The sequence below is a fragment of the Microcaecilia unicolor genome, chromosome 1, assembly GCF_901765095.1.
Source record: "Microcaecilia unicolor chromosome 1, aMicUni1.1, whole genome shotgun sequence".
NCBI lineage: Eukaryota > Metazoa > Chordata > Amphibia > Gymnophiona > Siphonopidae > Microcaecilia > Microcaecilia unicolor.
Window position 1 is genome coordinate 251,647,996 of NC_044031.1, and position 27,643 is coordinate 251,675,638.

Sequence of the window (27,643 nt, forward strand, 5' to 3'; positions counted from 1 at the left end):
TAACATTTTTTTTTTGCCAGCCTCAAATGTCATACCCAGCTCCATGACAGCAGTATGCAGGTCCCTGGAGCAGTTTTAGTGGGTGCAGTGCACTTCAGCCAGGCGGACCCAGGCCCACCCCCCCTACCTGTTACACTTGTGGTGGTAAATGTGAGCCCTTCAAAACCCACCACAAACCCACTGTACACACATGTAGGTGCCCCCTTCACCCTTTAGGGCTATGGTAGTGGTGTACAGTTGTGGGGAGTGGGTTTTGGGGGGGGGTTGGGGGGCTCAGCACTCAAGGTAAGGGAGCTATGCACCTGGGAGCAATTTCTGAAGTCCACTGCAGTGCCCCCTAGGTTGCCCGGTTGATGTCCTGGCATGTGAGTGGGACCAGTGCACTACGAATGCTGGCTCCTCCCATGACCAAATGGCTTGGATTTGGTCGTTTCTGTGATGGGCGTCCTCAGTTTCCGTTATTGCCGAAAACCGGGGACAACCATCTCTAAGGACGACCATATCTAAGGTCGACCTAAATGTTGAGATTTGGGCGTCTCCGACCATATTATTGAAATGAAAGATGGACGCCCATCTTGTTTTAATAATACGGGTTTCCCCGCCCCTTGGGTGCCCCGTTCGATTATGCCCCGCTATAGGTTTAAGGAATCTGAGTCAGAATTTTAGAAATAGCAGTGTAGTTAAAATAAAACTTTTAACTCATGGATTGTAGGTATGCACTTTATAGTTTCTGGTTCTGATATCCTTGGATGGTCCAACTGATGCAGGTCGCTGTAGGTTTTTTTCTTTTTTGTTCAGGAGGAGGATTAGATGTAAATATAGATTCAGCTCAGATCACAGGGCATGAGGAAAGTATTTTGTAATATGAAGGGAACATAAAAGTTTCCTTTCTCTAGCCAAAATAAATGAAAGTTCATTGAGGACTGGTTGCCTCAACACACACTAAGCAGAAGTTAGTACAAGTTTGGGTTGTAAATAAGCAAAAAGTGTATTACTTAATCTAACTTGCAGAGCCTGATGTGAACCCAGCCACCCAACATGTTAATTCAAACTTTACAAACCAAAATAGAATAAACAAAACCTAAACTAGAAGAACATAAAGTGAGGCTTCAAGCATTGCAAGGTTATGATAAATCGCTGTCTTTTTAATGATAAAATTGAAAAATTTAGAAGAGATTTGAAAGCCTCCAAACAGAAAAAGTTGCAGCGGGATAAAAGAGATTATTCTGATGGTTGTGTTTATTCGTGGATAAGGACCCCAGAGGCACAAGATGGAATTAAAACTAAAAAAAAAAAAAAAAAGGTCAGGTTTGGCATCTCTTCGGGTTTATCCAGCGGGGAAGATGATACTAGTGACCAGGTGGGGGCAATCAGTGGTGCCCATCAGGGCAGAGGTGTTATGACGAACCAGAGGAAAGCAGGACCAGGGTATGGCCAAACCAGAATGAAAACCAGATGACGGCAAAGAGACAAGTCACTGTGATTAATTTATCTTCACATCAAGTGAATTGAGTGTTTTATCAAAAGGTCTCTCCTTTGTTCCAATGGCTAGGCATGATCCTTTTCAACTGAGAGTGGATCTGGCAAGATTTTTTCAAACTTTGCATTTACGTTTATGTTTTAAAGATGCCCTGATTCATGATAGTTTTTACTCAGGGGTTTGGCAAAAAAGTTCCTGGTCCCCTCCAGGACCTATGGACCCAGCCTTGGACACTTAAAAAAAACAAACTAGTGTTACAGGATGTAAGATTGAACAACAAGAATTTTATTACACAAAAAAATTTGTCTTATGCAGAATGACAAGTGTTAATTCAGTTGAAAAACAATAAAGAAATTGTGATTCGACATGCTGACAAAGGTGGAGCCATTGTGGTGTGGGCCATGAAAGATTATATGGTAGAAGCCAGAAAACAACTGGAGGATTGAGAAGTTTACCAGGTATTACAACAGGATCCCACGCAGGTTCTTCTTCGACAGATCTAAGGAATAGCACACGAAGGATTGATGTTAGGATTTGTGTCTAAAATTGAGTATACATTTTGATACATATTTAGTACCAAAAATTCATAAGAGCTTGGTTAATCCACCTGGCACCCCTACAGTGCTGGCACATGATTCCCTGTTGGAAAGAGTATGTAAATATGTGGATATTTAGACTTTGCTCACACCTTTTTCAGTAGTAGCGCAAGGTGAGTTACATTCAGTAGTTCCCTGTCCCCAGAGGGCTCACAATCCAAGTTTGTACCTGAGGCAATGGAGGGTTAAGTGACTTGCCCAAGATCACAAGGAGCAGCAGTGGGATTTGAACTGGCCACCTCTGGATTGCAAGACCGGTGCTCTAACCACTAGGTCACTCCTCCACTAGGTTTCTAGGACCTCAGTACTTTCCTATGTGTGAGATACCACTCATTTTCTTAATAAATTGACTCAATTGAACATTCAAACATCTTCTTGTTTATTAGTTACGCTAGATGTTCAATCTTTATATACAGTCATTCCTCACAAGAAGCTTTAGAGGTTTTATTGGTAGCTTTGGATGCTTGTCAACAGTACTTACAAATTATATTATACAATTAGCCGCAATAGTCATAAAGCAAAATTATATTTTGTTTGAGTATGAAAAGATCAAGTATAGCCATGGGAGTTTCTTTTGCACCATCTGGCAAACTTGTTTATGGCTGGTTTAGAAAAACAATGTATTTATTCTTTAGAGGGATTTGAATCAGTGATATGCTGGTGGCATTACATGGATGACATTTTTGTGATATGGCAAGAATCCGAACAAAAATTGAAAGAGTTGTGTGTTCATTGAACAACATACCTCCAAATATCCAGTTTCAACGTGAGAGCCATAGTTCCAGCATTAATTTTCTGGATGTTAATGTCCACTATGATAGTGGCACATTTAAAACTTCGGTGTATACTGAACCCATGGATTGTAACTCCCTTTTGTTTTTTGATAGGTCGCATCCAGCTCATATAAAGCAAAGTTTGCCAGTATCTCAATTTTTGAAATATCATAGGATATGTAATAATGTTTCCACTTATAAAACTGAGTCCCAGTGTCTTCAAGAAAAATTCTTGGAAAAAGGATACCCAAAGCAAGCTTCCAAATGTGTGTTGTTTAATAACAGATCTTTTGCTGCATCCCAAACAACGGGCGATATATTAAAAAAAAATCTGTAGCTTGTATATTATAATATACAACAATAACCCCAAGAATTGCTAAAATTGTAAAAAAAAAACATTGGGGGATCCTGTCTGTGCATTTACAGTTTAATCAAGTCCAATGCAGGATAGCATCTAATATAATAAAACGCACCGTGAACGTTCTGAAGACAACGTTCTGTGAAGTCGGAAGCTTGAAGCCGGAAGCCTGAGTTCTGAGGACAACGTTCTGTGAAGCCGGAAGCTTGAAGCCGGAAGCCTGAAGCCTGAAGCCTTGAAGCCTTGAAGCCATCTGACGTCACTCCCAGGCTGAGGCTGAAGGGTTCGTGGATTCGTGGTGTGAAGCCTTCAAGCCAGCCAGCCGTCTCTGCCCCGCCCTCGCGACAAAACAAACAAATCCGGAAGCGAAACGTCAGGGAAGGAGGCGGCGCTCCCGACGTCTAGCCTTCCCTTCGCTGTGTTCCGCCTTAAAAAGAAGGCGGAACACAGCGAAGGGAAAGCTAGACGTCGGGAGCGCCGCCTCCTTCCCTGACGCTTCGTTGCCGGAAACGCCACGGAGGTAAATTGAAAAAGAAGAAAAAACAAAACAAAACAATGCATGGATGCGAAGGGGGGGGGGGGGAGAGAAGAGGGCGGGCCAGGCTGGGACATGGGAGAGAGAGTAGCATGGATGCGAGGGGGGGGCATGGAAGGGCGAGAGGGGACTTGCTGGAAAAGGATGAATGGAGGCGGCAGGGGACAGAGGAGCATGGATGGGTATGGATTAGGAGGGCAGGGCACAGGGAGAGAGGGGAATTACTGGAAATGGATGAATGGAGGGGGCAGGGGACAGAGGAGCATGGATGGGCATGGATTGGGAGGGCAGGACTCAGGGAGAGAGGGAAATTGCTGGATAGGGAAAAATGGAGGGGCCAGGTGACAGAGGAGCATGGATGGGCATGGATTGGAAGGGCAGGACTCAGGGAGAGGGGAATTGCTGGATAGGGATGAATGGAGGGGACAGATGGGCATGGATGGATATGGATTGCAGAGCAGGCCTCAGGCAGAGAGGGGAAATGCTGGATAGGGAAAAATGGAGGGGCCAGGTGACAGAGGAGCATGGATGGGTATGGATTAGGAGGGCAGGGCACAGGGAGAGAGGGGAATTACTGGAAATGGATGAATGGAGGGGGCAGGGGACAGAGGAGCATGGATGGGCATGGATTGGGAGGGCAGGACTCAGGGAGAGAGGGAAATTGCTGGATAGGGAAAAATGGAGGGGCCAGGTGACAGAGGAGCATGGATGGGCATGGATTGGAAGGGCAGGACTCAGGGAGAGGGGAATTGCTGGATAGGGATGAATGGAGGGGACAGATGGGCATGGATGGATATGGATTGCAGAGCAGGCCTCAGGCAGAGAGGGGAAATGCTGGATAGGGAAAAATGGAGGGGCCAGGTGACAGAGGAGCATGGATGGGCATGGATTGGAAGGGCAGGACTCAGGGAGAGGGGAATTGCTGGATAGGGATGAATGGAGGGGACAGATGGGCATGGATGGATATGGATTGCAGAGCAGGCCTCAGGCAGAGAGGGGAAATGCTGGATAGGGAAAAATGGAGGGGCCAGGTGACAGATGAGCATGGATGGGCATGGATTGGAAGGGCAGGACTCAGGGAGAGGGGAATTGCTGGATAGGGATGAATGGAGGGGACAGATGGGCATGGATAGATATGGATTGCAGAGCAGGCCTCAGGCAGAGAGGGGAAATGCTGGATAGGGAAAAATGGAGGGGCCAGGTGACAGAGGAGCATGGATGGGCATGGATTGGAAGGGCAGGACTCAGGGAGAGGGGAATTGCTGCATAGGGATGAATGGAGGGGACAGATGGGCATGGATGGATATGGATTGCAGGGCAGGCCTCAGGCAGAGAGGGGAAATGCTGGATAGGGATGAATGGAGGGGGCAGGTGACAGACAAACATGGATGGCCATGGATTGGGAGGGCAGGGCTCAGGGACAGAGGGGAATTGCTGGAAAAGGATGAATGGAGGGGGCAGGGGACAGATGGCCATGGATTGGGAGGGCACGGCTCACACTCTCTCTCTCATATACAATGTCTTTCTGACTCTCACTCTCACACACTCGTCTCACACAGTATCACATTCACTCTCTATGTGCCACACAGTCACTCACACACTCGCTTGGTGTCATACACTCACTCTCACAGAGAATCTGTGTCTCACACACACTCTCTCTCTCACACTGTGTCTCACATACACACTTGCACACACTCTCATTCTCACATACACTCTCTCACAAACACACTCACACCCAGACTCACTCTCTCTCTCACACACTCACACTTTCACTCTGACTCTCAAACAGTCACTCTCACATACACTCTCCCAAACATACACACTCCAAGGAAAACCTTGCTAGCGCCCGTTTCATTTGTGTCAGAAACGGGCCTTTTTTACTAGTATGCACATAATAGGAATTTAGCTGATATTGTCTATTTCATATGTTTGGACAGAATAAGACATGATGTTTGAAGGACACAAAAAATGCGGATGTTGCACATTTTGTGGTAACATGGAAGAGGGTCGAGAATTCTTTTTGGCCTCTGGGACAAAAGACCATACAGTTTGTTGTTCCACTACATGTGTATCTACAGCCGTGGTATACATGATTTGCTGCCCTTGCAACATGCTATATATAGGAAAGACAAAACGACTTTAAAAATTACATTAACAGAGCATAAACATTGAATTACTACATGTAAATTGGCAGCTGATATGGTAGATATTGCATGGATTTTCAACACCAGTTTGGTGAATTGAAATGCATGACTATAGATCAAATTCGAGTGACCAAACATGGAGGTGACATTTAATGCTGGATTTACAAATTACAAACAATACAACTGCATGGTTTAAATGGACCTCTGGAGTGGGAAGCGTTCTTTTAGGTTTATATAAAGGATTTCTCTTTAAGAATTGTTCAAGTTTTGATCGGTTGAGACACGGCAGTGTTCTGTATTACACTTGTCGCCATCTTGGGTTTTTTAATCTGTTGGATAGTTTCCTCCTTCTGGCGCCGCTTTGGCAAAATAGAAGGGCCCCTGGTTGGGGTTTTTGTAAGCTCTTAAGATTCGGAACGTCTTGTGGCATATTGGCAGCTGTGTATTATCAGGCACAAGAAATACAGTGTATTGATAAGAGGAAAGTTAAGTACTGCCTCTTTGTCTTCACGGTCCATCGCGTCTGCCTCGGCGCCCTCCTGGTCTGCTACGGTTCTCCATGGTTTGTTGAATTTGGGGCGGAAGGCCGCCATCTTGCCTGCAGCTGCAGGTATTACAGCGCGCGAGCTCTCTTCTGATAATCAGTCTTCAGGAGTGCAGAGAGAAACGGAGGCAGTGTCCCTGGTGCAGTCTGGAGGGACTCAGAAGGGGGGTTTTCCCTCTGAGTTCGTCCTCCAGATGTACCAGGCGTTCTTGATGAAGAAGTCTGGTCTTGGGGCAGGAGTTGCAGGGGAGTCCTCCAGGTCTTTTCCTCCTTCAAAAAGACCTAGATGTTGGGATCCACAAGTGGATTTACTGTCTGACCAGGATCAGGATGTGCCCTTCCTGGAAGAGGAAGAAAGCTTAGCAGAGGAGTTTTGGGAGGACCAAATTCCTATGGATCCTGCTGCAGAACCCTTTCCCCAAGGAGAAGATCCTTCTGTGGCTAAGATCTTTCATAAGGAGGACTTACAGGAGCTCATTTCCTTTGTTTTCTCCACTCTGCATTTTGAGGAACAATACCCGACTCCTGAGGTTCGCAAGGTTGACTTGTTGGTCAAAGGCACTAGATCTTCAGGGAGAACTTTTCCCATGCTTAAAGTCAGACCAGCCAAAGTTATTCCACCTATTGTGGCTGCCAAACTTGGCCAGTCTGGTTTTGAAAATTGGCGGATAGCCAGTTATATCGCCCGATATAATCGGCTATCTTTAAGCTGATAACTGGCAATATTCAGTGCCAGACCGCCGGCTGGCACTGAATATCATCGGACAGCTGCTTAAGTGCCGTTTTAGCAGCCATTTGCTTTTAAATATCAGGCGGATTGTTTTGAGAAGTGTTATATATGGTTAATGAAGAACTGTGAAGAATAAGAAGGCTAATATTAACAATGTCAAACATATTTAACTTGTATAGTAGTGAGTACAGCATGCAAGATATACTGAACAATTAGCATATAACCTTGGGGTGCCTGCCCCGCCTGGCTGCACCAGTGGCCTTCGCCCGGTGATGCCAAACTGGTCCATCAAGAGTGACAAGGCCTCGTCACCACCAGCAACCTGTGGCCCGCCAGCGCAGCCGAGCACAGGAACCCCCACAATCAGCCTACATACTAGTACAAAGCGTGGGTGTATTGAAAGACTTTGTATACATTACAAGTATGCAATTAATGTATCTTGAGCAATACAGAACGGCCATTTATGCTGTTAATGCAGCTTATATTGATTTAAATAAAAGTCTATAATAAATCAGGGAGCTGTGTGCGTGATATTTGTCCATATAAGGGAAAGGGAAATGGGACTTGATATACTGCCTTTCTGTGGTTTTTGCAACTACATTCAAAGTGGTTTACATAATATATACAGGTACTTATTTGTACCTGTGCAATGAAGGGTTAAGTGACTTGCCCACAGGGCCGTGCCAACACAGTAAGCGGGGTAAGCACGGCAGGGGGGCGCCGTCCTCTGGGGGGCGCCGCCACACCATGCTTACCTCGCCCTCCCGCTCCCATTGCCCAACTGCCTGCCCTCTTCTCTCCCGCCAGATCCCTTTCCTTTTTTTTTCTTCTTTTAAATTTACCTCCGTCCGGCAGCGCAGCGTCAGTGAAGGAGGCGGTGCTCCCGACATGTCTAGCCTTCCCTTCGCTCAGTGTTCCACCTTCTTTTGACATCAAGGAAATGACGTCAGAAGAAGGCGGGACACTACGCGAAGGAAAGGCTCGACAAATCGGGAGCGCCGCCTCCTTCACTGACGCTGCGCCTGCGCTGCCGGACGGAGGTAAATTTAAAAGAGAGAAAAAGGAAAGGGATGTTGGGGGGGGGGGGGGGAGAAGAGGGTGGGCAGTTGGGACATGGGAGCGGGAGGGCAGGGGAGAGAGGAGCATGGATGCGAGGGCAGGGTTCATGGAAGGGAGAGAGGGGAATTACTGGATAGGGATGAATGGAGGGGGCAGGGGACAGATGGGCATGAATGGATATGGATAGGAGATCAGGGCTCAGGGAGAGAGGGGAATTGCTGGATAGGGATAAATGGAGGGGGCAGGGGACAGAGGAGCATGGATGGGAGGGAAGGGCTCAGGGAGAGAGGGGAATTGCTGGATAGGGATGGATGGAGGGAACAGAGGAGCATGGATGGGAGGGCAGGGCTCAGGGAGAGAGGAGAAATTGCTGGACATAGAGGGGAGGGAAGAGAGATGAAGGAGATGAAATGAGGGAAAAGGAAGAGAGGAGAAAAACTGCACATGGATGAAGAAAATAGGCAGAAGCTGAGGACCAGAAATGAAGAAGAAAGGATGAAAGGAAAGAAAGAACTGGAAAGGAAGCCCTGAAAACAGAGTTAAGAGGACAGATAGCAGCAGAATCAGATACTGGGCCAGCATGATCAGAAAAAGAAAGTCACCAGACAACAAAGGTAGAAAAAAATAATTTTATTTTCATTTTAGTGTTTGGAATATGTCCACTTTGAGAATTTACATCTGCTATCTTATTTTGCAATGTATAGCAATTTGTTCCTAAGAATATTGCTGACAATTCCTGTCAGTGTGGCATGTGGTGAGCGATCATTTTCACGGGGGGGGGGGGGGGGGGGCGCCAACTGATAGTCTGCAGGGGGGCACCAGAGACCCTAGTCACGGCCCTGCTTGCCCAAAGTCACAAGGAGCTGCAGTGGGAATCAACCCAGTTCCCCAGGATCAAAGTCTGTTGCACTAACCACTGTAGAAAGAAAAGATTGATAAATACTTTGAGTCACCATAAAATATAAAGTCAAGTTTCTGAGTCCTCAAAGGAGTGCGTGTTATTGTGAACGGTGATGCGCATAGGAGCCGACACTGTGGGTGCTTCAGCACCCCCAATATTGAGAAAATTCCTTGTATGTGTACAGGGAAGGGTTATTTCCACTTGGCTTAGCACCCCAAATAATTTTGGCTCCTATGATGATGTGCATAAGCGCCGGGTAAAGTAGTCCATATTGGGCTCCTAGTGGTTTCAGCAGGTCGCGGAGTACCAGGAGTCGTTTCCTCTTCTGTACCGTATTCTTGCTGAGGTCCAGAATGATCATAATCTTCGTCCCCTCCAAAGTAAGTGGTGATTTGAGTTTTGCTTTTTGTAAAATCTGCAGTACTTGTGGGTATCAGAGAAGCTTGATGGCGAAAGGGAACGGTTGATTCTGTGATCGTGAGGAAGACACACGATGTACGTGTTCAGTTTCCAAGGGGTGCTCGAACTTGATATCCATTAATATAGGTAAAAGATTTTCTAGGAATTTTATGGGGTTCGGACCTTCCAGTCCCTCACGAATGCCCAGAATACGTAGATTGTTCCTTCTAGAGCGGTTATTTAAGTCCTCTAAATCTTTGCACAGGGTAGTCAGTTCTTTCTTTTTGTGCTATAAAGCAGGAATGGCTTCCAAGTTAGCTGCACCATGTTGTAGTGCGAATCTGCATCTGTGATAGCTGGTTAAGTTCTCCAGTGTCATATATAACAGTTCCTTGATTGTCTTGCATAATTTCTTTAAATGCGTTAATCTCGTCCTTTAATGATTGCATTATTGCCTGCAAGGAGGGATCATCATGTTTCTCTGTTGATTGTGGTATCAGTCTCTCTTGTTTGGGCCATTTTGAGGCCTGGTAGTGCTGAGGCCCCCCACTTCAGTTTTTTAATTTCTTGAGGCCATAAGGATTATTGACCAGTTATATGAAGTATAAAAAGTGTCCACAGTGTATTGTGTCATAAGATGTGTAAGGATTCTTTGTTGGATTCTTAGGAGCTGTGAGTTCAGGCAGCAATTCCTACCAGGCTAGCTAGTGCCCCCCACCCACCCCCCAGGTTAAACCCTTTTGAATATCAACCCCTAAACAGTACCCCATAAGTCTCTCTTTTGGAAATATAGCTAGCTATTTATTGTTCTGTATAGAGACAGGGAGGAAATCTGTCTGACATTCATCCTGATTTTGCAATGAATCCTTCTCACTTTTGCAGTAGTTTAACATCAGGCAAAGTTTCTCTGTTTGTCCTGGTAGTATCACACCATTATGTAAACCACAAGGCCAGCTGTTAGCTGGCAGCAGTCACAGCTTGGGAAGGACAGTGTTAATTGAGGCCTGGTCTGGCTTCAGGTTCTTATCACACCACAGACAGGAAATGAAGCTCTTTAAACTAATATGGGAGCACTGCATCCCTGCAAAATCACATGAGCTGTACTTAATGCAGGAAAAAGTAAATTGAAATTACTTTTTGAAGTTGGATAATTGTGCTCACCATCCTTGTGTCACAGTTTTATAAACATTACTTTTTAAATGTACTTTATTAACAAAGCAAAAGAATAATGAACTGTTCAATCATAAGCCAGTTCTATATGCAGATGAAGTGAAACATAATATTTATTGGCCTGTACAAGTCTGAATCCATGTTAGTGTTTGAAGCAAAGTTTTGTCTAATTGTAACATGTAGCCCGGCCCAGCTAACATCGACTGTTTTATCCAGTAGCAGCATCTTTTTATATCCGGCCTGGCCTTCCTTTGCCATGGTAATTACTTCCAGACATGCAACCTGAGACATTCCCAAACCTTTGCTTTGAAATGTCCTAGAAGATGAGTTTCAAAAGAAAGGGCAACAAAGGCTCAGATTGTGGCCATTATTTTAGAAGCATATTCAGGCATGATTACCTACATCAGAAAGCTACTGTTTCCATGTGCTTATGTTTATTATCAGTCTTAACATACCACCATTCAGAAACATCAATGGTTATGAACAATTTTAGGGGGCATGGCTAGGGTAGGACTAAAATCTATACATGTATTCACCATTTTACACGGGGTAAAATTTCCATGCCAGGCTTTATACCAGCTCAAAAGCATGCGTAGCAGGGTTGGCCCAACCCATAGGCAAGGCTAGGTGATTTCCTAAGGCAGCAGCTTTTGGGAGTGGGGGTGGGAGCAATAAGCAGCTACAGTCAAAGCAAAACATTAGATCCTGACAGCTGGACAAACTCAAAGAACTCTCCTTGCATGCCATTAACCTGCATTTTTGTAGAATGTTTGTTGATGATCATGATTGAGTTTAATTAACAAAATTTTTTGTGTGGAGGGGGGCTTCAGGCTAGGGGCCTGAAAGTTAATTGGGGGGGGGGGAGGGAGTGGAGGTAAGGTTGAAGGTATGCTTAGAGTGTTCTGTACCATTTGCAGTGGCTCTGACATGTGAAGAGACGTTTTTGATATGATCAATGGCGTACCTAGCTTGCTTGCCACCTGGGGTGGGTTGCTGCTGCGCATCACCCCCACCACCCTTCCTCTTAAGCAAGGGAGGGTGCACAGAGCAGTCGTGCGGCTGTCGACTCTGCCGGTCCCCTGCCCTGGAACAGGAAGTAACATCAGAGGGGGCAGAGAACTGGTAGAACCAACAGCTGCACAACTGCTCTGTTTACCACCTTGCTGCCTGCACCCAGGGCAGACCTTCCCCATCGCCCCGCCCTTCGTGTGCTACTGGATATGATGTCTAAGTCGGAATTGAGATGTTTTGCACAAAATGTCTCAAAGAAACATATAGCTCACAGCCACAATCAAACCAGAAAACATCTACATTTCTGGCTCGATTATGACTTTCATCTACACACTTTCATGCTCAACATATCCATCTGTAAGTACCATTTTCCAAAAAAAAAGAAAAAGTCCCATAGAAAAACAGGCTATAGGAACGTCTGTCTGGCCATAGGCACCGACTCCGTGGGTGCTGTGGGTGCTCAAGCACCCCCAATATTTTCACCCGCCGGAAGTCGGAACTGGAAGTTCCTTTAGCCAGCCCGACCTGCCCGGTGCCCACCCTCTTCTCCCTCAACAGCCCTCTGCCGGTCCGCCCTTGCCTTCCTGCGTGCCGCCCAAATTTTTAAAAGTCATCTTACCTTGGGGTCCCGGCGGCAGCAGTGAAAGGCGAGCAGGCTCGGCGCTTCAGCCTTCCCTTCTCTCTCTCTCAGCTCTAGTACCGCCCGCAAGGAAGAGAGAGAAGGGAAGGCTGAAGTGTTGAGCCTGCTCGCCTTTCACTGCTGCCGCCAGGACCCCGAGGTAAGATGACTTTTAAAATTCTGGGCGGCACACAGGAAGGCGAAGGCGGACCGCCAGAGGACTGTTGTGGGAGAAGAGGTCTGGCTGGGGTTGGGACTGGCACTCAGAGGCAGGAGGGGTCTGGAACTTGGAGGGAGGGAGGGAGGGAGGGAGGAGGCGGCCTGGAACTCAGAGGGAGTGTCGCATTCCTTACCTGCGACTCTGCTGGAGGGGGCGCTGGTCGGGAGAATCAGTCCGACGCTGGTCATCGCCATCGCTCCAGGGGCGTTCTGTCGGTCGTCTGGGCTGCTCCGGCTCTTTGTTTTACGGCAGTTGTGGCTGGGGAGCGCCGGCCATGTTGGCAGCCCTGGCGTTCCTGAGGAAAGGGATCTTTTTTGGGGGCGCGGAGCCCAAGAACATGGAGGATTGGCCACTCGCGGCTGACGCCACCTCCTTCTACTGGTCGGCCAATCCGGGGCTCTTTGGTAATTGACTGGGTTGCTCCGCCTCCTCACAGCTGTTCCCTGCCCTCCTGATGGGGAGGGCTATTTTAGAGCAGCCTCTCTTTGCTTCGGCTTCTACTGTGTAGACTCCTGGGCGCTTGTTACTCTCATTGTTTCTTACTGCTTGTCCTGTTTTGAACCTTTGCCTGGACCTGGACTGTGCTTTTGCTTGCCGCCTGCCGTTGAACCTTTGCCTGGATCTGGACTGTGCTTTTGCTTGCCGCCTGCCTTTGAACCTTTGCCTGGACCTGGACTGTGCTTTTGCTTGCTGCCTGCCTTTGAACCTTTGCCTGGACCTGGACTGTGCTTTTGGTTGCCGTCTGCCTTTGAACCTTTGCCTGGACTCGGACTGTGCTTCTGTTTGCCGCCTGCCTAGAGACTTTTGCTTGGACCTGACCACTGCTTCTGTTTGCCGCCTGTCCAGTGACTTATTTAGACCAGACTCTTGCCTGGGTTCGCTGCTCTACTTCTTTACTTCTGGTAAGACGGGGGTTGTTCGGCCGCCAAACACTGTTTGGCACAAGGGCTCACTTCCTGTCATTACAGTTGGCGACAGGGAGGGAGGGGGTCTGGACCTAGGAGGAGAGGGGGGGGGGGGCCCGGAACTCGGAGGAGGGGGAGGGGGAGAGGGAGGAGAGTACGTGGGGAGGGAGAAGAGGATGGGAAGAGGGGGGAGGAGGACGGGGGAATGCACCACCTGTAAAAAAATAAATAAATAAAAATTTCAGCACCCTCAATCATTTTGAAAAGTTGGCTCCTATGTGTCTGGCAGCATTCCTAGTGAACTGGCCACACAGACATTCCAGAAAGGAAGCCTAGTGGTCAATGCAGTGGACTTCATGTGAAGGGACCCAGGTACAAATCTCAGCTAAACCCCTTCATATTGTATGATGAGCCCTCCGGGAACAGAGAACCTACCTACCTAAAGGTCCACCACTACAATAGCCCTCTGGCTTGCAGGTCACTATTATATATTTAGGTGCAAGAAGTATATTTATATTCCAGGAGGGCTCACATATTTGAGGACTGGACGACTTCCCTGTGAAAAAAGACTAAGGAGGCTAGGGCTTTTCAGCTTGGAGAAGAGATGGCTGAGGGGAGACATGATAGAGGTATATAAAATAATGAGTGGAGTGGAACAGGTGGATGTGAAGCGTCTGTTCACGCTTTCCAAAAATACTAGGACTAAGGGGCATGCGATGAAACTACAGTGTCGTAAATTTAAAATAAATAGGAGAAAATGTTTCTTCACCCAACACGTAATTAAACTCTGGAATTCGTTGCCGGAGAACGTAGTGAAGGCGGTTAGCTTGGCAGAGTTTAAAAAGGGGTTGGATGGTTTCGTAAAGGACAACTCCATAGACCGCTACTAAATGGACTTGGGAAAAATCCACCATTTCGGGAATAACTTGTATAAAATGTTTGTCCTTTGGGTAGCTTGCCAGGTGTCCTTGACCTGGATTGGCCGCTGTCGGGGACAGGATGCTGGGCTCGATGGATCTTTGGTCTTTTCCCAGTATGGCATTACTTATGCACTTATGTATGTACTTATGTACTAAAATGAGAGTTAAAGTGGGAATTGAACCTGGATCCCATTGTTCACTGTCCACTGCACTGACCACTAGGCAACTCCATCCACTTGCCTGCTGCTTTTTTAGGAATGGCCAAAATATCTGGAGCTGTCATATAGCCTGGACGTATGGTGACATTTATGGAGGGTGGAAGTAAGTCAGTGATCACTGGGGGATTAAGGGGGGTCATGCCTTAATTCCTCCAGTGGTCAGCTGGTCAATTAGGGCATCTTTTTTTTACTTAGTTGTGGCAGAAACAGGTCTAGATAAAAGCATATGTTTCTGCCATGTACCTTTTTTTTCTGTTCCATTATCGCAGAAAAACATCCAGATTGTAAGTCTGCCCAAAACACGCCTCCAAAATGCCCCCTTGCTATTTGGATGAACTCAGTGAAAAATGTCCCAATTCTGCCTTTTTGAAAATTGCAATTTAGATATTTTTGTGAGAAAACCATCCATCTGCCGCTTTGTGCCTCTCTTTTCTCTTTTGGAAATGAATGCCGTAGGTTTTAGAGTGCTAGTTTCAGCCAGGGCTTTACACAAGTGATTAATGGAGTCATTCTTCTTAATTCCCTGTTTATTTCCATCTCCAAAATAAAACCAAATTAAAATTGCAGCCTCCCTACTTATTTGTTGGCACATATGTTCAGGTTCAGTTTATTTTATATTCCGCAAATGACAGACAAACGTAAAGCAGACAAATTTTTAAAAAAAGATACAAAAGGGAATGTAGGCGGAGGAAACATTTACAGTGTAGTAAGGGGAGTTAAGGGGAGGAAAAATACAAAAGGGAGGATTATAAAAACAGCTCTATTGATAGTTTATAGACCTCTAGAAAAAATTTAGGATGGGGAGAATTGGTCTCAAATGTAGTAGAGAAATAGTAAGCCTTTATAAGCTTTTAAACTTACACATATAGGTTTGTAAAATGGAGCAGCTGCAGGTAGATGCACCACTTATGTGAAATCATCACATTGGACTGTAAGTGCCAACACCACCACATGGAAGCTGCCATGTTCATGCCGTTCATTTTTTTCATGTGTATCATTGTAAAATGGCTGCTTCTGCTGCATGTGCCAGCTAATACACATACCCTTCTGCAGGTGGACCTCTCAATTCTGCTCTGTGTTAAATAGAGTAACAGTCATTGCCATCCCTTCTTCACAAAAAATGTTTAAAACTATCATAATTGCAAGTGCTATGCAGAAAGGGTTCATTTTTTTTTTACATTCTCCTTAGCCAAGAGAAACTAGGGGGCTCATTTTCAAAAGAGAAAATGTCTAAAAAGTGGCATAAAGCAGCATTTGGTTGTTTTGCTTGCCAAAACGGACAAATCACTATTTTTGAAACCTATTTGCAAATATTTATCTATGCAGTTCATCTGCAGTGTGTCCAAACATTAGGAGGCATGTTGGGGGCGTGTTAAGGGTGGGATTTGGGCGTTCTTAACACTTGAACATTTTTCTGCCATAATGAAACAAAACAAAAATGTCCAGGACTAAAACTAAGATGTTTTGAGCTAGACCTGTTTTAATAACAACTAAGCTAAAAAAAAAAAAAAAGTGCCCTAAATGACCAGATGACCACTCAAGGAATAAAGAAATGATTCCCTCCCCCTTACTCCCCCAGTTTGACTGACAGCGGGATGGATGCTACTGGTCGGTAGTTGGTGATTTCATTTGCTTTTTTCGTGGTGTCCTTCGGTATCGGGGTGAGTAGAATATTACTCTTTTCCTTCGGGAAGAGACCTTTCTGAAGCATGTAGTTTAGGTGGGGTGTGAGATCTACTATGAAGCGGTCAGGGGCTGATTTCAGTAAGTAGTTGGGACATATATCCAGTTTGCAGTGAGTGTTGGCAAACCTTCTGAGCGCCCGTGTTACAGTATCAACGGTAAGGAGGGCGAAGTTTAGCCAAGTGCGGTCCGCTGGGTGTTCTCCATTTATTGGGTCCAGCTCATTTAGGAAATTTTCGATGTCTGTGTTGCCTTGGGGTAACTTGTTACGTAGGTTTACAATTTTTTCATTGAAATACTTTGCAAGTTTGTCTGCAGATGGGGTTTCTATGTTCGATGCAGTGACCCAGTTGTCCTTTGACACTCCTGTGTCTCTCCTCCATCTCTGTCTTTCTCTTGCCCCCTTCACCCCTTCTCACCCACCTGGGTGGTTTGCCTCTTTTCTTGCCAAACTGCCTTTCTGCTTCTTTGCCCTCCATCCCTGCTTCATCCCCCTTCTCTCCTTTCCTTTTCTGCTTTTCCTGTATCTGTTTCTTCCCTATGACATTCCCAACACCACAATGTATAAGTGGTGTGGGATGCTCCCTAGAGAAACCCTATTTTACATCCTCTTCTTTCTGGCTAGCAACAGTCATTTTCAGATCTTGTTGCCTGGGAGTATGCTCAATGATCTTATGATGCTTTGTGAAAAACTGGTCGCCTGCACATTTTGAAAGGGATCATAGAATGGACAAAAGTAGAGCAAAGAGTCGGTGGGCATGACGGTACAGTTTTGGTGTAGGAGCAGAATTGCTAGGTGGGAACAAAAGGGGTGGGCCTCCATAGCTCCTATCAGGGGTAGGGAGAGCAGGAGTTGTTGAAAGTTCTTGAGTCACCTGTAGGATTGGCTCTGTTGACTGCAGTAATGGTTGCTGCTTTTCTATGGGTGGCATGTTTTAATTTGGTTGATTTCTATCGATTACCTTTGGGTGGCAGAATTTGCACCATCTTTCTCTCATACTTGTTCATACTATATTCTCTTTGTGGCAGAAATGTTATGATGTGCACGTATGTGTGTCAGAGGAGCTCCAAATGTGTAAACCTGTTCCTTCCAGAGCTGAAATCCTAACAAATTTTATTTGAAGTCCAGCCTAGGTGAAGAATGGAATGGATTTGATGTCTTGATGTACTGTATTCATGTGACTGTTGTGGGATACTGCAACCGTAACCTTATTTTTCTGATGTATATTCTTTTTGTGTTTTTAAAGGTTTATATTTTCAGAACTGACAAGCGGTCTGGGTCTTTAATAAAGATTTTCCAGGCATCAGGTAAAAAGGTGAGCCATCAGTACCATTTTATATACAGTGCGTTGCTGTGATGATATGGGCAACATGAAGAGGGAACTAGCAAAGCTTTAAGGAATGCTCTTTAGTTTAGCATCTAAGATTTAATGTTAAAAAAATGCAGGGTCATGCATAATTCAAGGGATTGTGTGGTACTGTGAGTGAGGGCAGGCTGTGGACCCCAGTAAGGCAAGCCACAGACACTCCACAAGGTGTCCGGGAAGTGCTCCTGTTCACTTCACAGAAGGGGAGAAAACAATATTCAAAGCGCAGAGGATCTCTAAGGGAGAGGAAGGGATTGTAGAGCTTAGTAGTTGGTGTGATGGGCAGATTGGATGGGCTGTTTGGTCTTTATCTGCCATCATTTTCTTTTTTTCTGTATTTCTACACTATTACCGTATTTCTTTTGACATTTCTTTCCTTGTGTTGCTGCTGAAACATGACTCCTGGTGGTCAAGTCATATTGCATGCTGTTAGCTGCATTATTCTTCAGTCCTAGGATGGAAATCGAACCTTCACTTTACATTTCGATCAGACTGGACTGTATGGGGGCAGTTCTGTAAGTGGTCCCCTCCTGTAGAGCTCAACCTCTTCTTCCACCTCAGTCTCACTGCTTTTCTTCTTTCAAAGTCCACTCCATCTGTCTATTCACTCTTCTGCCTCTCTGAGTAGCAGCCATCTATTGACCCCCCTGATAAGTCCCTTTCTTCCTTTCTCACTGACATTGACGCCTGACTTTCTTTCTTTCTTGAATCTTCATTTCCTTTCCTTATTCTTGGGGATTTTAACATTCATGCTAATGATCCCTATAACTCTTATACTTCTCAGTTTCTCGCTTTAACATCCTCTTTCAATCTTCAACTGTGCTCCACTATCCCCACTCATCAGAATGGTCATTGTCTTGATCTTATCTTCTCCAACTGCTCACTCTCCAATTTCTGCGCCTCAGCTCTTCCCCTCTCTGACCATCATCTGATAACTTTCACACTTAAACACCCTCCCCCCAGTCCCATCCAATCTTAACTAATATATTTAGGAATCTTCAGGCTATACTGGCCCTTCTACTCTGTCCTCCAGTGTTTAAAATCTCTTCTCAACCACCATGTTATCTAAGTCTGTCAATGAGGCTGTCTCTTCATATAGTACTACTCTCTCCTCTGCTCTGGATACTTTCTCTCCCATTCCCTGTTTTGTAAGGTGTACCAAACCCCAGCCTTGGCTGACCTCTAGAATCCGCTACCTACGTTCCTGTGCCCGCTCTTTGGCTGAAATCCCATGTCCATGCTGACTTCATACATTTCAAAATCTTGCTGACCTCCTTCCAATCTGCTCTTTAACTTGCTAACAGGACTACTACATCCAGTTGACAAATTCTCTTGGCTCAAACCCTTGACATCTCTTTGCCACAATGAACTCTCTTCTCAAAGTGCCTTCACCTCCAACTCCCCCTTCACTTTCTCCCCAGACTCTGGCTGAGTACTTTGATAAGGTCCACAAGATTAATCTTGAATTCTCAACCAAGTCATCTCCATCTCTCCTTCCCTCAGTCCATTCTCTCAACCCTCCTTCAACCCCTGCCTCCTTTTCTGAAATCACTGAAGAGGAAATGGCACATTTTCTTTCCTCCTGGAAACTAACTACCTGTTCCCCTGATCCTATCCCTACCCATCGATCTTTCCTCTGCTTTTGACACTGTTGAGCACCGCTTACTCCTTGATACGCTGTCCTCACTTGGATTTCAGGGCTCTGTTCTTTCCTGGTTTTCTTCTTATCTCTCCTATCGTACTTTTAGTGTATACTCTGGTGGATCCTCCACTCCTATTCCACTATCAGTTGGTGTACCTCAGGTATCTGTCATGGGACCTCTTCTTTTCTTCTTCTGTACTTTTTCCCTTGATGCTCTGATCTCATTCCATGGTTTTCAGTATCACCTTTATGCTGATGACTCCCAGATTTACCTCTCCATAGCAGGAATCCAGGCCAAGGTATCAGCCTGCCTGTCTGATGTTGCTGCCTGGATGTCTCACCGCCATCTGAAACTAAACATGACCAAGACAGAGCTTCTTATTTTTTCCCCTAAACCATCCTCTTCTCTTCCCTCATTCTCTATCTCTGTGGATAACACTCTCATCCTCCCTGTCTTATCAACTCATAACCTTGGGGTCATCTTTGACTCCTCTCTCTCTCCTTCTCTGCACATATTCAACAGACTGCTAAAACTTGTCATTTCTTTCTCTGTAATATCTCCAAAATCCGTCCTTTCCTTTCTGAGCACACTACCAAAACCCTATCCACACTCTTATCACCTCTCATTTAGACTACTGCAACTTGCTTCTCACATGTCTCCCACTAAGCTATCTCTCTCCCCTTCATTCTGTTCAAAATTCTGCTGCACAACTTATATTCCACCAGTGTCACTATGCTCATATTAGTCCTCTCCTCAAGTCACTTCATTCACTCCCTATCTGTTTCCACATACAGTTCAAACTCCTCATTGATTTACAAGTGCATTCACTCTGCAGCTCCTCAGTACCTCTCCACTCTTATCTCTCCCTACACTCCTCCCCAGGAACTCCATTCACTGGGTAAATCTCTCTTATCTGCACCCTTCACTGCTAACTCCAGACTCCAGCCGGTACGTCAAGCTCCATATCTGTCTGTCTTCAAATCTAGGCTAAAAGCCCACCTTTTTGATGCTGCTTTTAACTCTTAACCCCTTCTCGTTCAGTACCCATGTTTTATCATTCCCACCTTAGTAATATCCTTATCCCTTATTTGTCCTGATTGTCTGTACTAATTAGATTGTAAGCTCTTGTCGAGCAGGAACTTTCTTTTCATGTCCAGCGTACAGCACAGTGTACGTCTAGTAGCGCTATAGAAATAAGTAGTAGTAGTAGTAGTAATGATGCGTAGTGAGAACCTACTTCCCAATATTCAAAACCATTTAACCGGCCAGAAATGGTACCAGCCGGTTAAATGGCACTTAACTGTCTATATGACAATATTCAGCAGGTGATAGCCAATTCCTGGTTAGCACCTAGGAGATAACTGGCTATATCACATGAAATAGCCTGCTATCCCCAAATATTCAATTCATATCTAGCTATTGTAAGCAGCCACATCGGTCCGCTTAAATATATGGTATATCTTTAGCCAGTCTGAATATTGACTTAGCCAGCTAACTTTAAACTGGCTAAAAATAAGCAGGATATTCAATTTCATTCAAAGGAAATGGCCTGGCATTGAATATGCTGGTTGACTGCCAACTGCGGGAGTTAGCTGGTTTCCCTACCGCGGACTGAATATCGGCCCCCCTAGTCTATAACAGCATCTGCGTGTCCAGACTCCATTATAGAACACTAGTGTAACCTGGTATTGGAGCGCCTTACATTTATGCGCTCACAGTTACACCTGCCATAGACCTGGCGTAACTGCAGTCATGTATGTGAGGCATTTTTGAAACCCCCTCAGTCCTACAAAATTTTAAAAATATACTTGTTGCTATTAAACATAGATTAAACCATGCTAGTTTAAAAAACAGTAGATGTGATGTTCCTGTTTGGGCAGATCCTGAATACTCTGTTGTGACTCGGCTTGGTTACAGATGGGCTCTTACTTTGGCTCCTCCTTATGTGCAGTTGATCTGAACTCTGACGGCCTTTCAGACTTGTTGGTTGGGGCACCCATGTATTCGGAGGTGAGAGATGAAGGACAAGTCACCGTCTACATCAACAGAGGCAATGTAAGTATAAGGAGTGCTGTGATAGGGATCATGGTATCTCCTGTAAGATTAGTGATATGACTGGCCGATAAGCCCTCTAGTCTTCCATATTCTTTGTGTACATAGATTGCTATATCAGCAGATGGCTGTTGCCCACATCCCAACACATCTTTCCAGGAAAGATTTTATTCCACTGATGCCTCTCAACTTTTTCCTTTCTGCCTGAAGACCCTTTTAATGTTACTTGTTTGGTACAAATATTGATCTGGTCTATAAATGCAGGAGCTCCCTTCAAGGTTCCTGGTTTTGAGATTTACCTAGAAATCTGAACACGGTTTAGATTTAGTTCACACTTCTATGGCTTATCCTATTTGGGAAGTCTGAGGAATGTTTGTAGATGATAATAGCTTTAGTTTAATTTATTACAATATTTTCTATACTGCCCTTGTGAATACTTACCAACATGGTTTATAATAAGTAACAATAAAGGAGTTTTAGGCAGGAAAAAGAGAATAAAAAGTCAAAATTAGTCAAGAACAAGGGCATGAAACAGTAGTTTGACCACAGTCCATCATATGAAGAATTACTGTAATCAGTGCAGTTTAAAATTACAGCAAGGATTAAAATAGGAAGACCATCATTATGAAGGTATACTCTGATGCCAGGATTGCACCTAAGTTCATGGTAATTAGGAGTGTGCAGGCTAAAAATGGTTGTTTTTAGTTTCCCATGTCCTTTACAGAGGGGCAGCCTACTGGTCAGTTCAGTGGACTTTAACAAATGGCACCCAGGTACAAATCTCATATTAACTCCTTTATTTTGTATTGTGAGCTTTATTTTGTATTGTAACTTCTCTTACTGACCTATAAATGCATTCACTCTTCCATTCCCCAGTACCTCTCCACTCTTATCTCTCCCTACACCCCCCTTCGGGCACTTCATTCTGTAGATAAATCTCTCTTGTCTGTGCACTTATCCAATATTGCTAATTCCAGACTCCGTTCCTTTTACCTCGCTGCACCTCACGCCTGGAATAGACTTCCCGAACCTGTACATCTAGCCCCGTCTTTGGCCGTTTCAAATCCAGGCAAAAGCCCACCTCTTTAACACTGCTTTTGACTCCTAATCACTGCTCACTTGCCTGTACCTTTTATCCCCACCTCTTTAATTCCCTTACCTCTTAATTGTTCTTTTGTCTGTCTTATTTAGATTGTGAGCTCTTTGAGCAGGGACTGTCTTTTCGTGTATGGTGTACAGCGCTGTGTATGCTTTGTAGCATTATAGAAGTGTTAAGTAGTAGTAGTAGTAGTAGTGAGCCCTTCAGGCACAGAAAAAAAACCTACTCTACCTAACTGTACAGCACTACAATAGCCTTCAAGCATGCAGGTTTCTCCTATATATTACTACTACTACTATTTAGCATTCTTATAGCGCTACAAAGCGTACGCAGCGCTGCACAAACATAGAAGAAGAAAGAAGGCACAATAGGTATTTTATTGTATTTGGAGGGCTCACAATTGTCACCAAAAAAGAACTAGTTATAGTGGGATTTGGACCTCAGTCCACTGCACTGACCACTAGGCTAAGAACATAAGAATAGCCATATTGGGTCAGACCAATGGTCCATCTAGCCCTGCATCCTGCTCCTAACAGTGGCCAAATCAGGTCACAAGTACCTGGCAGAAACTCAGTTAGTAGCAACATTCCTTGCTACCAATCCCAGGGCAAGCAGTGGCTTCCCCCATATCTATCTCGATAAAAGACTACGGACTTTTCCTCCAGGAACTTGTCTAATCCATTTTTAAACCCAGATACACTAACCATTGTTACCACATCCTCCATCAATGAGTGCCAGAGCTTAATTATTCTTGTGAAGAAATATTTCCTCCTATTTGTTTTTAAAGTATTTCCATGTAATTTCATTGCGTGTCCCCTGGCCTTTATACTTTTTGAAGGAGTGAAAAATCAATTCACTTTTACCCATTCTACTCCACTCAGGATTTTGTAGAGCTCAATCATATCCCACCTCAGCCGTCTGTTTTCCAAGCTGAAGAGGCCTAACCTCTTTAGCCTTTCCTCATATGAGAGGAGTTCCATCCCCTTTATAATTTTGGTTGCTCTTCTTTGAACCGTTTCTAATTCCAGTATATCTTTTTTGAGATATGGCAACCAGAATTGAACCCAATACTCGAGGTGAGGTTGCACCATGGAACGATACAGAGGCATTATAATATTCTTGGTCTTATTTTGCATCCCTTTCCTAATAAATCCTAGTGTCCTGTTTGCTTTTTTTGGCCACCACTACACACTGGCCAGAAGATTTCAACGTATTGTCTACAATGACACCTAAATTTTTTTCTTGAGTGCTGACACCTAAGGCGAACCCCAGCATCAGGTAACTATGATTTGCATTAGTCTTCCCAATGTACATCACTCTGCATTTGTCCACATTAAATTTCATCTGTAATTTGGATGCCTAGTCTTCCAGTTTCCTAAGGATTTCATACAATTTTTCACAGTCCACATGTGTTTTGATAAATTTGAATAGCTTTGTGTCATCTGTAAATTTAATCACCTCACTCATTGTTTCGATTTCCAGATCCTTTATAAATATGTTAAATAGCACTGGTCCCAGTACAGATCCCTGTGGCACTCCACTATTCACTCTCCTCCACTGAGAAAAATGGCCATTTAACCCTACCCTCTATTTCTGTCCAATAACCAATTCCAAATCCACAGAAGGACATTGCCTCCTATCCCATGACTGTTTAATTTTCTCAGGAGTGTATCATGAGGAACTTTGTCAAAAGATTTCTGAAAATCTAGATACACTACATCAACTGGCTCACCTTTATCCACTTGCTTATTTACGCCTTCAAAGAAATGAAGCAGATTGGTGAAGCAAGACTTCCCTCGGATGAACCCATGCTGACTCTCTCCCATTAAACCACGCTTGTCTGTGTGTTCTGTAACTTTATTCTTCATATTAGTTTCCACTATTTTGCCCAACTGTCTGTAATTTCCCAGATCACCCCTGGAACCCTTTTTAAAAATTGGCGTTACATTGGCCACCTTCCAATGTTCATTTACTATGGACAATTTTAACAACAGGTTACAGATCACTAACAAGAGATCAGCAATTTTTTGTTTGAGTTCTTTTAGTACCCTGGGGTGTATGCCATTCGGTCCAGGTGATTTATCATTCTTTAACTTGTTGATTTGGCTCAGTACGTCTTCCAGGCTCACTGATACTGCTTTCAGTTCCTCCGTATTGTCACCCTTTAAAACCATTTCTGCTACAGGTAGGTATCTTACATCTTCTTCCGTAAAGACCTAAGCCAAGAATTCATTCAATCTCTCCGCTATGGCCTTGTCCTCCCTGAGTGCCCCTTTTGCTCCTTCATGATCTAACAGTCCCATGGATTCCCTCACAGGCTTTCTGCTTCTGATGTACCTGCAAAAGGTGTTACTATGAGTTTTTATTCTCTTTTGCTATGAGTTTTTAATCTCTTCTAGCTTTATCAATGCGTTCCATCTAGCTTGATAGTTCTTTTGTTATTTCTTATTTTCTTCATTCGGATCCTTTTTCCATTTGTTGACGGATGTTCTTTTGGCTCTAATAGCCTCTTTCGTTTCACTTATTAACCACTTTGGCTTTTGTTTGCTTTTCTTTCCACCTTTGTTAATACATGGAATGCATCTGGTCTGGGCTCCTTAGAGTGTGGACATTGCTCCACCAGGCCAAGGTTGGTACAGACTCATTCACCTGAACCTGAGTATGGGGAAGAGTCTGAATGGGACCACTCATGGGAGTCAGATGAGGATCCACATTACTTCTTGGAGGAGGAGTCATATGGAATTCCATCTGATCCTTCTCGTTCTCAAGAGAGACAAAAATATCCAGCTGAGGTGCTCTCTTTCACTAGCTTTGTGAGGGAGATGGCTGTGGCCTTTCCATTTCAGCTGGAGATGGAGAAGGAGTCCAGAACAGAGATGTTATATGTTCTGGGCTATAAGTCACTATACCATTGCAACCTATCCTTAAGGATACACTGTTGAAGAACTGGGAATCTCCCCTCACAGTGCAAGTCACACCCAAGAAAGTGGATACACAGTATAGTATCTAGAAGGCTCCCAGATTTGAGAAGGCACGATTGCTACACAACTCCATGGTGGTCGAATCTGCTCTGAAACTGGCCAAGAGTTCTCGGTGTCACATCTCAGCGCCTCTGGGATGAGAGGTCATGACCTTGGATTTGTTTGGGAGGAAGATTTTTCAGTCCTCGATGTTCGTTGCCCGCATCCAGTCCTACCAGTTCTACATGAGTCTTTACTTGGAGTCTTTAATGAACAGTACCCTGACTCTCTCTCTTTGGAGCAGGCTGCAGAGCTTCACCAGCTGGCCAACAAGCAAAGGGAGTGTAGGCATTATCTTAGTCAGGGGCACCTATGATACTTTTGATGTTGCATCCAGACTCTCTGGCATGGGTGTAGTGATGTGCAGACTCTCATGGCTTCATGTCTCTGACCTGGAACTCCTGGAACTCCGCGTTAGGAGTTACGGATCAAGAAAGGGATCTGGGTGTCGTCGTCGATGATACGCTGAAACCTTCTGCTCAGTGTGCTGCTGCGGCTAGGAAAGCGAATAGAATGTTGGGTGTTATTAGGAAGGGTATGGAGTCCAGGTGTGCGGATGTTATAATGCCGTTGTATCGCTCCATGGTGCGACCGCACCTGGAGTATTGTGTTCAGTACTGGTCTCCGTATCTCAAAAAAGATATAGTAGAATTGGAAAAGGTACAGCGAAGGGCGACGAAAATGATAGTGGGGATGGGACGACTTTCCTATGAAGAGAGGCTGAGAAGGCTAGGGCTTTTCAGCTTGGAGAAGAGACGGCTGAGGGGAGATATGATAGAAGTGTATAAAATAATGAGTGGAATGGATCGGGTGGATGTGAAGCGACTGTTCACGCTATCCAAAAATACTAGGACTAGAGGGCATGAGTTGAAGCTACAGTGTGGTAAATTTAAAACGAATCGGAGAAAATTTTTCTTCACCCAACGTGTAATTAGACTCTGGAATTCGTTGCCGGAGAACGTGGTACGGGCGGTTAGCTTGACGGAGTTTAAAAAGGGGTTAGATAGATTCCTAAAGGACAAGTCCATAGACCGCTATTAAATGGACTTGGAAAAATTCCGCATTTTTAGGTATAACTTGTCTGGAATGTTTTTACGTTTAGGGAGCGTGCCAGGTGCCCTTGACCTGGATTGGCCACTGTCGGTGACAGGATGCTGGGCTAGATGGACCTTTGGTCTTTCCCAGTATGGCACTACTTATGTACTTATGTACTTATGTAGGTGATCTGACATGCCATGCTGATGGGACAACTTGTTTGGACAGAAAGTGGAAGAGGTCGCTGACCTCATTAAGAAACATAGGTTTGGATAACTTCCTAAAAGAAAAGTCCATAAGTCATTATTAAGATGGACTTGGGGAAAATCCATTGCTTATTTCTAGGATAAGCAGCATAAAATATATTGTACTGTTTTGGGATCTTGCCAAGTACTTGTAACCTGGATTGGCCACTGTTGGAAACAGGATGCTGGGCTTGATGGACCTTTGGTCTGTCCCAGTATGGCAACACTTATGTTCTTATGTTATGGATACTATCCACACTACAAATCAAACGCTCCAGTCCAATTTTTTAAGGTGTTTTGTCGTATAACAGAGAAAAAAGCCCTCAGAAGCCACTGGTAAATTACCTGTGGTTTAGTGCATAGTTATAGATGATTGATTTAAATAACTTATGCAGTGTTTCTATCACTGGGCAAAAAAACTCTGTTATTTTGTTTGTGGCTAAATTAAAAAGCCTCAATTTAATATTAACTGGCAGCACACAAAATTATGTTGACTGACTGCATTCAATACATCAGGCTCAGTTGAGAAAACCTGAATTATATCAGCAAACCGAAAAACAAAAAACTTAGCTTTAAGCTGGTTTCAAACACTTGTCATAATCCGTTCTACGGAGATCGCCGTTTCACCTAAGACCACGGCTTCATCAGGAACGGAATGCTGACCGTAAGTGGTTGCTGAAGTCTGAAACAAAGGTTATAAATCAATATAAATTGCTGTCAGAAAACAATATAAATGTAAACACAAAAGAATCACACCACGAGCAGGCATACTGATGATGAAGGTTCAATCTCTTTTCAGAAAATGGCGCCTTGGCGTTCTCATTAAAGCAGCTGGTTAATATGCTATCGTCGTAATGACGTATTTGAACGTTAGTAAAAATTGAACCAATCGATTGCATTGTTAAGTCCATTGGGTT

The 27,643-nt window shown here is 44.6% G+C and overlaps 1 protein-coding gene across 1 annotated transcript in view; it reads left to right on the top strand.

The window, feature by feature from the left end:
* Positions 1-27,643, top strand: part of ITGA9 (integrin subunit alpha 9) — a 686,274-nt gene that overhangs the window by 145,052 nt on the left and 513,579 nt on the right. The window contains exons 8-9 of the mRNA XM_030205631.1: positions 17,513-17,581; positions 21,193-21,330. Of these exons, the coding sequence (XP_030061491.1) occupies positions 17,513-17,581; positions 21,193-21,330 (207 nt within the window). The remainder of the gene's footprint in view (positions 1-17,512; positions 17,582-21,192; positions 21,331-27,643) is intronic.